The 18,321-nt window shown below is 40.9% G+C and overlaps 1 protein-coding gene across 26 annotated transcripts in view; it reads left to right on the plus strand.

Annotated features, from left to right (window-relative positions):
- Positions 1 to 18,321, plus strand: part of MAP3K13 (mitogen-activated protein kinase kinase kinase 13) — a 190,092-nt gene that overhangs the window by 147,661 nt on the left and 24,110 nt on the right. For all 26 annotated transcript variants that reach the window (XM_065540323.2, XM_074031586.1, XM_065540322.2 and 23 more), the window contains 4 exons: positions 4,991 to 5,182; positions 9,289 to 9,447; positions 11,391 to 11,549; positions 12,483 to 12,591. In XM_065540323.2, the coding sequence (XP_065396395.1) occupies positions 4,991 to 5,182; positions 9,289 to 9,447; positions 11,391 to 11,549; positions 12,483 to 12,591 (619 nt within the window). The remainder of the gene's footprint in view (positions 1 to 4,990; positions 5,183 to 9,288; positions 9,448 to 11,390; positions 11,550 to 12,482; positions 12,592 to 18,321) is intronic.

Here is an 18,321-nt window from a genome sequence, read left to right on the forward strand (position 1 = left end):
GCAGGTACCTTTAGAGTATAGCCTCTGGTTTTCCTAGATCCCCTTCCAAGTAATGTCAAACATTCAGCTTTCTTAACCTAATGATTGTCAAGTTATTGATAGTAAGTCATATGTTATATTCATTTCACAAAGTGATTGTTTTCAAGAGTCTGTGAACATATCTTTCTAGTCTAGATGATTTTTTTCATAATATTGACTGGGATCCCTAACAGAAGGAGGAGAGTCAAAGTTTAAAGGGTGGAAGTGCTGAGCTCTAAATAGATATGATCTCTTCTGCCTGAACCTTTCCCTTGAGTTCTCTCCCTCGCTAGCCTTTTAATGTTGCCCTAGGCTTAAACAAATAAGTGGTAAGTGGCTTTAGAGGAAAGAAGGTGGAGAACAGGACAAGTATTTTTAGGTAGGATGAAAGTTAGAAACTAGAGCTTTGTGATATATTTGATATGTATTTTGCATTCCTGGAAAATAGTATGACCAATGAGGCTACAGCTAAAAGTGGAATAATTTACAAATCCCCCTCCTAAGCTAGGAGAAACTTCTCCCAGCCTCAGAAGGGATCCTTCCTTGATAAAACTCTGATTATAAAGCTAAAAATGTCATGTGATAAGTCCTAATTGGGATCACATCCACGAAGTAAGGAAGGTAAATTTTGGGTACAGGTTTTGTAGAATGGGTTTAAATGAGTACTGAGGTTGAGTTTTGATTACCAAACAAGAACCCTTAAGGAAAGGGAAAGACGTGTGAAGAAAGAGAAGCAATCAACCAGGACACCAAGAGACAGAAAGAAGTACTGGATTCGTTTCCTTGTGGAAGGGTCATTCATGCAGAGGGCAGGGAAGAGAGCTGCGGTTGCTGCAGTTAATTCTGTCCTTGGTTGACCTAGTAGGGCCAGGAGGACGTGTGACTAAAATGAAATGCTGCAGAGACAAATTATCATCTTTCCAAAGAGGATACATTTCAAAACACAATGGGGAGATTATTTTAAGCAGACAGACAAACAGAGACCCTCTTCTTTCTTTCCTTCATTTTACTTCACTGAGACGATCATCACTTCCAGTATGCTACATCCTCCTAAATGGAAGGAAGGGTCAAAAGCTTTTAAACTTAGATCACTAGGACACTGGCTTTGAGACACAGAATGTTCTGTAGGTGAGTATGGCCTTTTGCCCTCTTGAAGTGAATTAGGCTGTGTGTTGCAGGTAAGAGGGTTTTCCAGCAGGGTACCCGGGGTCACTGAAAGTAGAAATGTGTCCTAATAGGATGGTGTTGTGAGAAGCTTTATTTTTACTTCCTTTCTTTTGCTTCTTTCTCTTTCTTCCTGTCTTTTTCCCACCTCACCCTTCTGACTCTCCTACCTGCATATGCAGTTTTCAGCATTGCCCTGCTAGTGCCCAACTCTTTAGGCTGAAGATACTTGAATAGTATTTACCTCTACATGGAGAACAATAGTGAGACTGTGTTCCTGGCCCATTACACCATGCTCTTGGGCATTGTGCAGTGTTATGTTTGCAGCCATCTGTGCCATGTGTTGCTTGGCCAATGAATCCCATTCAGGACCGTCTGGAAGATATACGAGGGCATGATTAGATTTTAGTACATCTCTCTGGATACTTTTTTCTGTGCTTACAGCTTCTTTTGAAGTTAATAAAAACCACATACAGAAGGGGAAGTACAAGATAAGAACGCTGTATTCTTTTTGCATCCAATTTTTTTGTTAATCTTTTAAGAAAACTCAACCTGACTGTTCCTAATGGAATTCAGTGCCAAGGGGAAGAAAAGGTAGCAATTAGAAGTGATTATAGAGCTGTTATTTATAGCTACTAAGAAACCTTGTCATAGTACAGGGCTGATGAAATGATTACTCCTCGTTCGTCAGTCAAGAGAAATAAAAGGTGCGTAACATCACTGTTAGACTGTTTCTATGTGGAACAAGTTAAAACATAGTTGAATAGGAGGCTGAGAACCTTCAAAAATGTTTATGTTGGTATACTTAAGCATATTACATTATACCTGCCATATTTATTAGTTCTCTGTAATGATAATTAATCATTTGTTTGTAGCTGCCAGACACTTGGGTTCACCAAGCTTTCCTAAGAGACATATAACCGGAACTTGAAAAAAATTATTAAAAATCAAGATAAGAATTCTTTGTAGCCTAGAAAATGATAGGAGAGTAATAGAAATAGCTTTGTGGCATTTGACAGGCACATCAGAGCAGGGGAAAATGAAGATTAATTATACTTCTTCATAACCTGCTATTGTTATAAGATCATCATCATCTTCATATGATCAGTGCCGTACGCCATGACCTCTAAATTCTTTCATCACTTAGAGCAGCTGAAGAGATAGGCATGGGTCAGTAGCTGGCTGAAGACTTTAACTGATGTCTTGCAGATACTCTGCTAACTTCTCTAGAAAGTTTCAAAGGAAGGCGTGTATACCCATAAGCGATAAGACATAGATTACATATAGTAATTTTTCTTCTCATCCTGAGAACAAAACTGTGAAGTAGAGTTACTACGATCATTCCTTCTTTTATGAGATAATGGTGTTAACATAGGAATTCCCAATGTGCTTGTCTAAACAGAAGTTAAAAAGCTAAAAGGGAGGCAGTCTTGTACAGAGTGTAGAGGGCCTGGACGTTCAAATTAGGCAGACTGAGTTTGAATCCCAGCTCTGTCACTTAATAGTTGTATGATCTAGTTGTGATTAGGACAAGTTATTTTCTCACTCTGAGCCTTATTTGTAAAAATGGAAAACTATCTTACAGTAGTTTGGGGCAGATTAAGTAAGACAAATAAACATGGAAATGTCCGTGAAAAATAGAAGAGGTTCTTTCATGTTAGTTTTCTTTCTCCTCCTCAAGGCCTCTGTACGTGTCATTTGAAGGCTTTTTTAGTTAAGAAGGTTGAGGTGAAGTTAACAAACATTTGTTAAAGACTTGCTGTGAACCGCTAGGCCTTAAGGTAGAGAGAATAGAACTTGAAGACCGTTCCCTTCAAGGAGTCTATAATCTATATGCGGAGAGAAAAACTGCATATAAAGAACTAGTGGCTGTTGTATATCATAGGAATTTAGAGAAGAGAAAGATCTTTTTGGAGGGGAATAATTGGGAAAGGTTTTCATGGATGATGTCGGAATTGATGCAAATATAGGCTACATGGATATAAAATACGTTGTATAGGCTGGACGCAGTAGCTCACGCCTATAATCCCAGCACTTTGGGAGGCCAAGACGCATGGATCACTCGAGTACAGGAGTTTGAGAGCAGTCTGGGCAACAATGACGAAACCCCGTCTCTACTAAAAATAAAAAAATTAGTGGCCAGGAGCGGTGACTCAAGCCTGTAATCCCAGCACTTTGGGAGGCTGAGGCGGGCAGATCACCTGATGTCAGGAGTTCAAGACCAGCCTGACCAATATGGTGAAACCCTGTCTCTACTAAAAATACAAAAATTAGTAGGCGTGGTGGCAAGCGCCTGTAATCCCAGCTACTCGGGAGGCTGAGACAGGAGAATTGCTTGAACCCAGGAGGTGGAGGTTGTGGGGGGCTAAGATTGTGCCACTGCACTCCAGCCTGGGTGATACAGCGAGACTCCGTCTCAAAAAAATAAAAAATAAAAAAAAATTAGCCTGGCGTGGTGGTGCACACCTGTAATCCCAGCTACTTGAGGAGGCAGGAGAATCACTTGAGCCTGGGAGGCGGAGATTGCACCACTGCACCCCAGCCTGGATGACACAGCGAGACTCTGTCTGGGAAAAAAAAAAAAAAAAAAAAAAAAGGTTGTATATTGTTTTTCATACTCTTTTGTGATTTGTAAGCATGATTGGGTGTAACCTTGTTACAACGTTAGCACATTACCTGTCTGACATAAAAAAAGAGAAATGTTTTTCAAAGATTATGTAAGATGGAAAATTGAGTCATCTTTGGGTCCTCAGTCTAGTTAGTTATTTTTAATTTGAGTAATTTAAAATTCAGCAAATAATATTAAAAATAGAAGTATTTTGTCTGAATTATCTCTCTGTACACTCATAAAACCCTCTAAAACTGTAAAAGGAAGAAATTTTAAATTATTCCTTTTTTTCTTTTTTTTTTTTTTTTCTGAGACAGAGTCTCACTCTGTCACCCAGGATGGAGTGCAGTGGCACAATCTTTGCTCACTGGAACCTCCTTCTCCCAGGGTCAAGTGATTCTCCTGCCTCAGCCTCCCAAGTAGCTGGGATTACAGGCGTGCACCACTATGCCGGCTAATTTTTGTATTTTTAGTAGAGACATGGTTTCACCATGTTGGCCAGGCTGGTCTCGAACTCCTGACCTTGGTGATCCACCTGCCTCAGCCTCCCAAAGTGCTGGGATTACAAACATGAGCCACCGCACCTGGCCAAATTGTTACTATTTTTTATTTTTGAGATGGAGTCTCACTCCGTTTCCCAGGCTGGAGTGCAATGGCGCGATCTTGGCTCACTGCATCCTCCGCCTCCCGGATTCAAGCAGTTCTCTGCCTCAGTCTCCGAGTAGCTGGGACTACAGGCGTGCGCCACCATGCCCGGCTAATCTTTTTATATATTTAGTAGAGATGGGGTTTCACCATCTTGGCCAGGCTGGTCTTGAACTCCTGACCTTGTGATCCACCTGCCTTGGCCTCCCAAATGATTCTTAATGATCTAAAACAATGCAGTATCCAGCCTGCACAAACCTCAGAAAAGTGTGCTCTTTGTCCCGGAATGGAAGGGTCCCACAGAAAAGGCACCAGACACAGCACAGCATATAGATATCCAGAGTGAACAAAACAAACGAAAATTGTCTATGGACATCATAGAGAAACCTGTAGACTAGAGAAGGTTCAATGCTAATTTAAGAATCAGAAACTATTATCTATACACATTTTAAAAATAATTTGGGTATAGAATTGGTTTTGATTAACTCTTCTTTAAATATACATATGTATGCATGTATGTATGTATTGATGTACATGTTTGTGTTTTCTTGGAAGGGGTGTTTGTACTCAGGCTCCATGTTACTGTATTATCATGGAATACTGTGCCCATGGACAACTCTACGAGGTCTTGCGAGCTGGCAGGAAGATCACGCCTCGATTGCTAGTAGACTGGTCCACAGGAATTGCAAGTGGAATGAATTATTTGCACCTCCATAAAATTATTCATCGTGATCTGAAATCACCTAAGTGAGTTCTGGAGCTAATGTTTCAGCTATTTTGTTCTTTTGAAATACAGAATATTTATCAACCTCAGTTGACATTTTCAGACATCATACTTTTAGTTCAGTTTCAATCAGGACAGTGGGTAATTCTGTTTGTGCATCTCTTGGGTTATTGTTGACCTACCTGCTTACCTGTATGGCAGATATCTCCAGGTACCTGAAACCACTTTTCCCTCTTGTTGCTTTTAAATCATACAACTGTGAAACAAAATTCATTATTATCTGAAGTATTCACCTTCTATCATCTCAGATAGTTAATGCCAGATCTTCCCATTTGAAGCCTTGGTTTGTTGTTTTCCACGTGTTCAAAACACTTTTTAAACTGAGTTTCAGAAATGTATACAACAGGATAAAATGGATAAATAAGAAACAGGCTAGCTGGGTGGAGTGGCTCACGCCTGTAATCCTAGCACTTTGGGAGGCCAAGGCGGGTGGATCACTTGAGGTCAGGAGTTCAAGACCAGCCTGACCAACACGGTGAAACCCTGTCTCTACTAAAAATATAAAAAATTAGCCAGGCATGGTAGCAGGTGCCTGTAGTCCCAGCTACTTGAGAGGTTGAGGCAGCAGAATTGCTTGAACCTAGGAGGAGGAGGTTGTAGTGAGCTGAGATCGCACCACTGAACTCCAGCCTGAGCGACAGAGCAAGACTCCGTCTCAATAATAATAATAATAATAATAATAATAATAATGAAAGAGAGGCAAAGGAAAAGTAAAAACATTAGAAATAAAAATTGTTCACAAATTACATGCCATGAGATTCTATAGACGTGGACTACACATTTGGCTTTGAGCTTCTAGTGTCTAAGCAAAGGAGGAAATAAACAGTTATAAAGTTCACAATGGCCATAGGAAAAATAAACACTGGCTATGTAAGAGAAGCAGGGCTGTTTCTAGTAATCTCTGTTTTCAAAAGGATTTCTTGGCTACTAATCGCTTTAAGAGGAGTGTGTAGTTAGTTCCCCAAATTGCATGAAGAAGGAAATTGATAAAATGATTTATTTCAGTATAACTCCTGTTTTTCAACATTATTTTTATTATTTATAATCACATTTTGGGTAGATGAGCAGAGGATTAATCTCTTCAAAATATATTTGCAGCCTAGGCAATATAGTGAAACTCCATCTCTACAAAAAATTAAAAATTTAGCCAGGCATGGTGTCCAAGCTACTCAGGAGGCTGAGGTGGGAAAATCGCTTAAGCCCGGAAGGTCAAGGCTACAGTAAGCCATGATCACACCACTGCACTCTAGCCTGGACAACAGAGCACAACCCTGTCTCAAAAAATAATCAAAATAAAATATATATATTCATTTATTGTATATACACACACATATATATATATTTGCATAGTGCTTTCATGGTTTATAATATCTTGGGGGAGATCTATTATCACACCTTTGATCCTGGCAAAAACTGTGTGGGATTTGTAACAAGTATTGTTATTCTTATTTTATGTAAGGGAAACTAGAGCTTAGCCCAGAGTCATGGGGCTAGGACTTGAACCTAGAATTTCTGAACCAAAGGCTGCTGCATCCTACCTCATTATGTGACGGTAAGGGATTCACAGTGAATCCTGCCTTTCCTCCATGGACAGTATAAATCAATCCTTCATTATAAACTTCAAAACAGTTCTTATTTATCACCATCGTCCTCAGCAATTACAGTGCTTAGTTGACTGAACAACCTCCCCCTTGCTTTACTTGCAAGTAAACATGATTGTGTAGTGCTCATTTCTTCTGTTCACATTCTTACCCTGTTGCTTTTGCCATTTAGTGCATACAGGTAAGGACATTAACTACCTGAAGGCCTCTTTGAATGGTTCTCCTTTTTAATCACCTTGTTCTCCTTGTGAATTAATCTTAGAGGGAAGGAGTCAGGAAGCCGTAGAATAGAGTAGTGAATGGGTTACCCCAGTAAGCCTTTCCCTCTATTAACAATAACACTCCCAACTCCAGCAGCTTTGGCTTCTTTGGGTTTCAAGCTGACTTTGGGAAGACAGGGATCAATCTGACTTGCTGTAACAAGAGATCTCATTACCTACATTAAGTCTGCAGGCTCTGTGACCCCATCTTTGTCTCAGAGAAGATTTCAGAAAAGTTCTAATGTTATATTTCTCTAGTCTTCTCCCAAGTTCATCCTCTCTTGTGACACCAACGGAGGCAGAGAGGACGTTCCCAGAAAAGGTTCCCTCTTTTAGTGGCTAACTGCCTACTCTCACTTTCATGGTGTATGATATCAGTTCTCCAATTCTCTCATCCCATAATATTTTAATCCTTATGCATTTTCACTAAGACTAACACTGTTAAATCAAAACTCCTAAGTTATATAAATTTTACATATTAGGTGCAAAACCAGGGCGTGGAGGATGGTATTCAAAAGCAATTGTAAGCTCTGAGCTATTTGGTAAATAGCCATTGGGGTTGGAGTTGTGAACCTGGTAAATGTGAAGGAATCCCTGCTTTAAATGGAGAAGCAAGGGGATAGAGTCAGATGTTTTCTGCTTTACAGCCTCCTCAATTCTGATACTGTTTGAGGATGAAGACTCTTTTTTTTTTTTTTTTTTTTTTAGACAGAGTCTTGCTCTGTGGCCCAGGCTGGAGTGCAGTGGTGCGAACTCCATTCACTGCCAGCTCCGCCTACTGGGTTCACGCCATTCTCCTGCCTCAGCCTCCTGAGTATCTGAGACTACAGGCGCCCGCCACCACGCCTGTAAGCCTTTCATCATTAAACATAGGTCCCTAAATCATTAAAGCCTCTGAAACCCTAAGTCATTAACTTTCTAATGTTCTGAACAGGTTGTTTCAAGTGAAATCGATCTAGGGTGTGAAGCTGTCAATTTGGTACCAGATTGTATTCATCTTCAAGGCTGGCACGAGCACTTGGCCTCAGGTCACATTTTCAGATAACTACTATGACAAGTAAAACACTACTGGTATGGAATTTACTTAAGCTTGGATTTACTTCTGCTTTTCCTTATCAGCACTAGTGAAATCCCAGCATACATATTAGCCTTTTAATGTAATGAATCCCAAATATCATGGTCTCATGCATGATATTAGTTGGCTATCATTTAAACAGTGTTTAAAAAGAAGTATTCTTTTTAGTGGGCTGGCTAAAGCCAGCAAGGATGGAAACCAATATTTATTGATAACGGTGCCTAACATACCTTACCTCATTTAATTCAAATGAAAATTCAATGAGATTGTTATTAGAGGTCTATCACCCCTTATCCAAAACTCTTGAAGCAAGATATTTTCAGAAAGGTAGTGCACTACCTTAGACACCCAGCGAGGTCTGGAGCAGTACCCTAAAATCAACCACATTAACAAATCTGCAGCAAAACCTGTTGTTCACACAAAATGGGATGAAGAAAGTGAGTTTGCCTTATATGTGTGAAAAAAATATAAGCTGACTGAGAACTTTTTGTATTTTCAAATTGTGGATAAGAATGAAGAGTCTCCATCCTACATATGAGAAAACTGGCTTAGAAGAGTTAAATAAGGCCGGGTGCAGTGGCTCACACCTGTAATCCCAACACTTTGGGAGACGGAGATGGGAGGATCACCTGAGGTCAGGAGTTTGAGACCAGCCTGACCAACATAAAGAAACCCCATCTCTACTAAAAATACAAAAATTAGTTGGGCGTGGTGGCAGGTGCCTGTAATTGCAGCTACTTGGGAGGCTGCGGCAAGGAGAAAATCCCTTGAACCCAGGAGGCAGAGGTTGCAGTCAGCTGAGATCGTGCCATTGCACTCCAACCTGGGCGGTAAGAGTAAAACTCTGTCTCAAAAAAAAAAAAAGAAGAGTTAAGTAACTTGGCAAAGGTCGCACAGCAACTGGAAGAGGCAGCATAAGACTAGGCGTTAAAAGCCTGTTATGCTAAGCTGCCTCACAAGTATGAATGATGTTATTTCTAGTGTATAGCCAGTGCCCCAGTGACATTGGAAACTGCAAGCTGAATACTACAAGATAGGAAGCAGCAGATAAAGTCTTCCGTTTCAGCCATTTAGAATCATGGTTTTCATTAGTACTAACGATCTGGATGTTTTATTTTTATTTCTTTTTAAAGTGTTTTAGTGACCCACACAGATGCAGTAAAAATTTCTGATTTTGGTACGTCTAAGGAACTCAGTGACAAAAGTACCAAGATGTCATTTGCCGGCACAGTTGCATGGATGGCACCAGAGGTGATACGGAATGAACCCGTATCTGAGAAAGTTGATATATGGTGAGTGGCGCCACCAGTTGTGCCAACTAAAAAGCCTTTTCCCACTTTCGCCCTATTAGCACTGTCTTCCTTCAGCGCTTACTTTTCCAGAATGTTCTTGAGCGTTGTCCACTTTTGGTTGATTTCAGCCTCATATTATCTGAGGTACTTGCCAGTATAGTGATATATGGGGAGAAGGATTAGGGGGAATGAGGGTGACTCTCCACTCAGTAAGTCATCAGTTTGGGGCACCTCAGAGAATATGCTGAACTTTCTAGAAAACTGAAAGTTTACTTCAAATGATCATTTAGTGTGGAAGTCTTCCTGAAATGTGTTACATAATTCTCACCTTCTTGAATAAAGTACAAGAGCTTACCTATTCTCAATGACTGAGGTCATCATTACACATATCAATAATGTACTTTGCTGTGATACAATTATGTTCTCTAGACACGTTTGAGATGTAGGAGGTTGTTTTGCCCTTTTATTGAACAGCCTCTATAGGCTATGATTTTAAAAAAAGATCTCTATAACATTTCTTCTGAGGTTATAAGTCTTTTTATTAACAGTATTTTTCCCTGTAATAGCTTTTCTTCTACCCTTAAAATTGGCAACTAGTAGCTTTTAGGCTTAAAACCAAAATAATAGCACATGTCAAAATTGCATGTAATACCAGAGTAAATAGGATAAAGTAGAAATGTGGGGTCATTTGTAATTTAGATAGTCATGACCAAAGTACCCTCCTTAGGGATTACTAACTGATGTTCCCACCGGAAATATCTAAGAGTGTTTTCTCAGTCTCACCAACAAAATGTGCTAAACTCTTGGATTTTTGCCAATCATATAGGTAAAAAACGGTATCTTGGGTGCATTCCTCTCAGGACAAGTAAGCCTATACATTTGTTCGTATGTGTTAGAGCCCTCATATTTTCTTACTTGTGAATGGCTCATAATCTTTGCTCAGCTTTCTGATTTTTACTCATAATTTATCAGAGTATTTTACATATTAAGGAGATTCACATTTTGTGTAAATTGTAGATAATTCACATTTTGTTATTTTGCTGATGGTATTTTTTCCCTGGTCAGATTTTGAAAATACAGTTTAATTTATCAATTTCTCCTTTTATGGCTTTTAGATTTCATGGTTTAAAAAGTCTTTAAAAGCCAGGCATGGTGGCTCACACCTGTAATTCCAGCACTTTGGGAGGCTGAGGTGGGTGAATCACTTGAGGTCAGGAGTTCAAGACCAGCCTGGCTGACATGGTGAAACCCCATCTCTACTAAAAATACAAAAAATTAGCTAGGCGTGGTGGCACATGCCTGTAATCCCAGCTACTTGGGAGGCTGAGGGGCAGGAGAATCGCTTGAACCCAGGAGGTGGAGGTCGCAGTGAGCCAAGATCAGGTCACTGGACTCCAGCCTAGGTGATGGAGCGAGATTCTGTCTTAAAAAAAAAAAAGTGTTTAACACTCCTAGATAATTTTTTAACTCCTTATTTTTAGAAGATTTTTATGGTTTCATTTTTTTATTTAAATCTTTGATTCAAGTGAAATTTATCTTGATTTATGGTGAGTTATAGATTTAATTTATTTTTCCCAGCTGTTCCAACAACATTTTTTGACTAATCAATTTTTACCCGCTGGTTTGTGATGTCACTTCTATCTTACATTCAGTTCCTAAATGTATTTGGTTTATTTCTGGATTTCTTGTCCAGTCCGTTATTCTGGTTGTCTGTTCACACATAAGAGTTAATTATTCAAGTTTTAATTTCTGGTAGTGTTGATTACCCCACATAGAATTTTTTTTTTTTTCAGAGTTGTCCCAGATGTTTCTGTTTTTCTTATAGCAATACTAGAATTTTAAAACTGGGTATATGTACTAATTTGATTTAAATTAATAAAGAGCTAAAATACAAATCAGTCTTTCTGAAACATCTTCTGTACATGTTCCTGGTGCTACGGTAGGTCTTTTGGAGTGGTGCTTTGGGAGCTGCTGACAGGAGAGATCCCTTACAAAGATGTAGATTCTTCAGCCATTATCTGGGGTGTTGGAAGCAACAGCCTCCACCTTCCAGTTCCTTCGACTTGCCCTGATGGATTCAAAATCCTTATGAAACAGACGTGGTAAGAATATTGTCTCTAAAACAATAGGGAGGTCTCCAATGTGTATTTGGAGTGAATCTCCTGGTGGTAGAAAGAATAGGAGCTTTGGAGTGGGAGAATCTGTGGTTCAAATACTAGCTCTGCCCCTTTCTATCTGTGCAATTTTGGGCATGTTATCCAATATCAGTTTTCTCATTTGTAAAATAGAGACAACACCGACTCATAGAGTTATTGTGTTGTAATTAATGACAATTTAGAAATAAAGAACTTGGTATGATTATCTTGAAATAGTAGGCCTTGGCCAATGATAGCTATTATTTCTTTGCTAGTCCTAATGGGCTATTATTAAATAGGTCACTGGTCCTAGATTTCCATTTCATCATTAGAGGTATCTCATAATTACGTTTTCCTTTTGCTCTTCAGTATATCAAAACTGTCCTGCAGGGCAGCCAGGCACACAATTACAGGTGGCTCACACCTGTAATTCCAACACTTGGGCGGCAGAGATGGGAGGATCACTTGAGGCCAGGAGTTCAAGAGCAGCTTGGGCAACATAGCGAGACCCCATCTCTACTTTAAAAACATAAAATAAAATAAAATAAAATATAAATAAAAAACTGTACTGCAGGCCAGGCATGGTGGCTCATGCCTGTAATCCCAACACTTTGGGAGGCCGAGGCAGGAGGATCACTTGAACCCAGGAATCTGAGATAAGCCTAGGCAACATAGTGAGACCCTGTCTCTGAAAAAATAAATAAATAAATAAATTTAAAGAAATGTTAAAACTGTACTGAGATACAATTCAGTTATGCTATCCTGATATAATGGAGTACAGCTGATTTTACTCCGATATAGCCATTTTGAAGTAAACAGTCTTTTTCATAAAGTAAAATAAAATCTTCATTCTCCTGGACACAACTTCTGAAATGCACAAACTGTCTTTTTCACTTTTAGGCAAAGTAAACCTCGAAACCGACCTTCTTTTCGGCAGACACTCATGCATTTAGACATTGCCTCTGCAGATGTACTTGCCACCCCACAAGAAACTTACTTCAAGTCTCAGGTAAGTTGAGAAACTCTCTACCACGCGCTACTAAACAGATAGAGAACTCTCAGTGAAAAAAAGTAAGTCTTAGAAGGGCCCATTGTGTTTGTTATAATGGTTATATAACTCTCTTCATTGTGAAACAATAAATATGTTACTTCACACATGACATCAGCACTTAACATATATTAATAAATCATTTGAACAAGCACGTGTTGGCCAGGCATGGTGGCTCACGTCTATAATCCAGCACTTTGGGAGGCCGAGGCAGGCAGATCATCTGAGGCTGGGAGGTCAAGACCAGCCTGACCAACATGGAGAAACCCCCACTCTACTAAAAATACAAAATTAGCCAGGTGTGGTGGCGCATGCCTGTAATCCCAGCTACTCAGGAGGCTGAGGCAGGAGAATCACTTGAACCCAGGAGGCAGAGGTTGTGGTGAGCCGAGATCGTGCCATTGCACTCCAGCCTGGGCAACAAGAGCTAAACTCTGTTTCAAAAAAAAAAAAAAAGGAAAAGAAAAAAACGTGTGTCAGAATATCATCCTTATAGTGGCTTCTGGTAAAACTGCTGAATAGAAAAGAGAAAAAGAAGATATGAAAGCTGTAATGTACATATATCTGAATTAGGATTACTGCTGACCTTCAAGAAAGTATTGTCTTCTTTGAAGTAGCAAAGCTGAAGTACAGAGGTGGGAGGTTAAATACCAGAATGAGCCTATGATAGAACTCAGCCCAGAGAGAACCTTTTCTCTAAGTATGTCACCTAGTAGCTCCAAATAAATATAATTTAATGTATCTGTTAGCCTCTACTGTACAACAAACCATCTCAAAACTTATTTTTATTTTCTGAGACAAGGTCTCATTCTGTCAGACAGGAGTACAGTGGTCTGATCTCAGCTCACTGTAGCCTTCACCTCCCGGGCTCAGGCAATCCTCCCACTTCAGCCCCCCAAGTACCTAGGACTGCAAGCATGCACCACCATACCTGGCTAATTTTTGTTTTTTGTTTTTTTGATAGATACAGGGTTTCACCATGTTGCCCAGGCTGATCTAAAACTCCTGGGCTCAAGCGATCTGACTGCCTCGGCCTCCCAAAGTGCTGGGAATATAGGCATGAGCCATTGCCTGGCCCCATCCCAAAACTTATGACTTACAACAGTAAGCATTTATGTATATGTAGCTCATGATTCTATGGGTTGGCAGTTTGGGTTAGGCAGTTCTACTGGCTTTGACTGGGCTCACTCATGCCTGCGGTGAGTTGCCAGGTCAGCTGGGAGGCTAGCTGGTCCTAGACTGTCTCATTCACATGCCTGACAATTGGCTGGCTATTAGCTAGAGCACCTTGCTTCTCCTCCACATGGCCTCTACTCCTCCAGCAGGCCACCTTGGGCTTGTTCTCATGGTGTTCTCAGGGTAACAAATGTAATGAGAGAGCAAGTCCCAATGCACAGGTGATTTCCAAGCCTGTGCTGCATTATTCCTGCTAATGTTCCATTGGCCAAGCAAGTCACAGGCCAACCCAGATTCTTGGGACTGAGAAATAGGCTTCACCTCTTGACAAGAGAATCTGCTACAGTACATTGTAAGGGCATGGATCTGGAGAGGGGAAGAACTGGTGGCAATTAAATTAAAAAGCTGCAAATGTCATAAGGATTGGTCATCTAACCACTATCAATGTGGATAGTGGGTGGTAAGAGATGAATTCTTTTTTTTTTTTTTTTTTGTCTGAGACGGAGTTTCACTCTGTTGCCCCAGCTGGAGTGCAGTGGCACGATCTCGGCTCACTGCAAACTCCACTTCCCAGGTTCACGCCATTCTCCTGCCTCAGCCTCCTAAGTGGCTGGGACTACAGGCGCCCGCCACCACGTCCGGCTAATTTTTTGTATTTTTAGTAGCACCGTGTTAGCCAGGATGGTCTCGATCTCCTGACCTCGTGATCCGCCCGCCTCGGCCTCCCAAAGTGCTGAGATTACAGGCGTGAGCCACCGCGCCCAGCCGAGATGAATATTTAGTAAGGCCCTTATCCCTTCCAGACCCAGGCAATATCAAAAGGGATGGAACTATAACTTTGGAAATAAATGTGATGATCCTGAATTATAGCTGTATGCTTATGGAACATAACACAATTATTACCTAATTTCTCATTTCTCATATAGCTTTATCTCACTTAATGTTATTGTGCTTCAGAAATGAATTTTTGTAAAGTGAATCGCATCTCCCCGCTGACTTCCAGTATCATTTCAGATTCATTCTCAGAAAAGACATTTTATTAGCAATTGGCATTTCAACCTCCTTCTCATAGCCCCTCATCCCTGAAGGGCAATAGGTTTACCCACCAGGAAAGTATCTGATGAAAACAGTACTGGACTTTGGGAGGGGCGTCATCCCTGGGAGCTGAACAAGTCCTTAAATATGCCTTTCACTTTGGGAGGCTGAGGCGGGCGGATCACGAGGTCAAGAGATCGAGATCATCCTGGCCAACATGGTGAAACCCCGTCTCTACTAAAAATACAAAAATTCGCTAGGTGTGGTACCACGCACCTGTAGTCCCAGCTACTTGGGAGGCTGAGGCAGGAAAATCACTTGAACCAAGGAGGCGGAGGTTGCAGTGAGCTGAGATCGTGCCACTGCACTCCAGCCTGGGCGACAGAGCAAGACTCCATCTAAAAAAAAAAATATATATATATATATGCTTTTCTACCTGCCCCTACCAGAGGCTTGGAGTACTTCTGTGGTGTCTGATACACAGAGAGACACTCTGCCTATCAGACAGATATTGAGGAATATCTTAGTAAAGGCACAGGGCTTGTTTTTGTTTTTGTTTTAATTGAAGTTTCTAAGAAATGATAAATCAGAGACTCCTGTCCTGTTACCAAAGTTCTAACACACTCTCTGTGATCCATAAACTTAGCTCTCCCCACAACTGTGTCTTTAAGTAGTCAGGCTTGCCCCTATTGTTTTTTCCTATTTCTAAGAAATTATTATGTTAGTAAAGTGTTTGCTTTCAGAGGAAATAAGATGAGGCAGGAGGTTGACTTCATGACATTTCCTACATTATTTGATATACATTCAGATCAATTCCCTTAGCACTATCACCCATCTGTTCAAATACATGTAGGTATGGGGCACTGGGTAAGAAATCTTTCAAATATCTTCTGTTTGTATTCAGAAAAAACACTTAACCCTTTTGTGAAATGAAAGAGAATAATAGTACTCTCGAGGAAATCTTGCAAACTTTAAGATATGGTTGTGATCACAGCTTTGCTGCTTCTTCTTTTTTTTCTTTTTTTTGAGACGGAGTCTTGCTCTGTCTTACCCAGGCTGGAGTGCAATGGTGTGATCTCTGCTCACTGCAGCCTCCACCTCCTGGGTTCAAGCAATTCTCCTGTCTCAGCCTCCCGAGTAGCTGGGACTACAGGCATGTGCCACCACACTCGGTTAATTTTTGTATTTTTAGTAGAAATGGGGTTTCACCATGTTGGCCAGGCTGGTCTCGAACTTTTCACCTCAGGTGATCCACCCACCTCGGCCTCCCAAAAGTGCTGGGATTACAGGTGTGAGCCACCGTGCACAGCCAACTTTGCTTCCTTTACAATAAAACTGTACATACCATAATTTTGAAAAGCAATTTCTGATGATGGTATTAAGTCACAAACCATTGAGACAGTCAATATAAGTTTATATATTTGGAAAAACTTCCAATTCTGAACAGATGTTACTTAAGCCCTCCTAAAATGTCACTTCTGAAGTCAGTCCCACATTTTTTGAGAACCTACCACGTGCAGAGCCCTGTGCAGGGCAGCTAAGTAGCCACAGCCGGTGTCCTCACCTGAACCGCTCCCAGATTATCAAGATACCCACAGCATGGAGCATTAACATTGAACTCAGAAAAGGTTCTCTTGGGAAAAGAATAGGAGGAGAGAATAGGAGAGGAGGTCAGAAGAGGAGAGAAGAGGGGAGAAGAAAACTTAGTACATTAAGCATCTAAGTCTGCTCAGGCTGCTACAACAAAATGTCACACACTAGGTGGCTTAGAAACAACAGAAGTTAATCTCACGGTTCTGGAGACTGAGAAGTCTAAGGCACCCGCAGAGTTGGTGTCTGGTGAGGGCCTGAGTTCTGGTTCCTGGGTGATGCCTTCTGACTGTATCCTCACAAGGTGGAAGGGTGAACAAGCTCCCTTGGGCCTATTTGATAAGAGCACTTTTCTCATTCACGAGGGCTCTGCCCCCATGACCTAATTACTTCCCCAAAGCCCTACGTCCTAATGCCATTCCCTTGGGGTTAAGATTTCAGCATATGAATTTGAAGGGGACACAAACATTCAGACCACAGCAGCATTTTTTCGTATTCACTTATTCTTCCACATTTTTTCCCGACATAAAATTTCACTTCTCCTTAAATAGCTCCAAATCTGCTATTTTGCTACCTCCTAGAATTTTCTCGGTATTTATAAGTCAATTCGTCTCTGGATCTGAAAGTGAGGCTACCTCTAGCTAATATGAACTGGCTAGTGAGGTACTACAAATAGCAAGAGACTTTTAGTCTAAACCCCGTCCTGTCACTTCATACTGTGTGGTCTTGGCTAAGTCACTCAGTTACACTAAACCTCGGCTAATTCACCAAAACAATGAAGATAATCATATCTTCCCTTCCTTAGAGAGTTTCTGTGAGGAGCAAATGAAAAGATAAAACTGCAAATGCATTGTAGAACGTCAAGAACAGTTGGATCGTAAGATGTCATTATTCTTGGCTGGGTACAGTGGCTCATGCCTGTAATCCCAGCACTTTGGGAGGCCGAGGTGGGTGGACCACTTGAGGTCAGGAATTCGAGATCCGCCTGGCCAACATGGCAAAACCCTGTGTCTACTAAAAATACAAAAAATTAGCCAGGGGTGGTGGTGGGCACCTGTAATCCCAGCTACTTGGGAGGCTGAGGCACGAGAATTGCTTGAACCCAGGAGGCAGAGGTTGCAGTGAGCTGAGATCGAGCCACTGCACTCCAGCCTGGGCAATAGAGCAAGACTCCATCTCAAAAAAAAAAAAAAAAAGATATCATTATGTCATTATTCTTGAGTTGCATATGATAGCATAAAACAAAAATGAAGGTGTTATTATTCACCTTAATTTTTGTAGCTTTGTACTAAGCTACAAAAATTAAGCCTCCTTTGGGTTGTTACATTCTGGATTCTTTTTCTGATGAACTCCTGAGATAAATAAGATGGCAGCCAGGGAACTCCTATTGTGTTTGACTTTATCCTGCCCCAGTAGAGGAGAACTGGCTTTTTGGCAGGCACATGCTCTTTCTATAGTCCTCTTGTACCTGAAGCCTTGCCTCCTCCTGCCTGCTAAGATCCTCTCAATGTCAATTATCAATCAATAGTTGTTAGCCCCTGGTCTCCACTTGCTACCAAAACTGTCGGTCAAGAGGTGCTGCCAAGAGCCCAGCTGACTCCTTCCTGAGAGAAAATGTGTCATTCGTTTTTTGTCAACAGCACATGTGTAAAGATGTAGCCTATATAGAGCAGATGAACAAAGCAACCAATTTCAATACAGTATTAGATTCTGCCAAAGCTATAGCTTCATTGTTAGACAATCACCCATTTCTCCAAATAGGCAATTACTGTCCCTGGTATTCAATTACATTTGATATGAGTCTTTAGAAAACATTTTCACCCCATTCCAGATCCCAGCTGCTAGGTGGATCGTGTGCCTGACTTTGAAGCTCTCTCAGCCCCCTGCCTT

This window comes from Macaca fascicularis, chromosome 2 (assembly GCF_037993035.2).
Source record: "Macaca fascicularis isolate 582-1 chromosome 2, T2T-MFA8v1.1".
Lineage (NCBI taxonomy): Eukaryota > Metazoa > Chordata > Mammalia > Primates > Cercopithecidae > Macaca > Macaca fascicularis.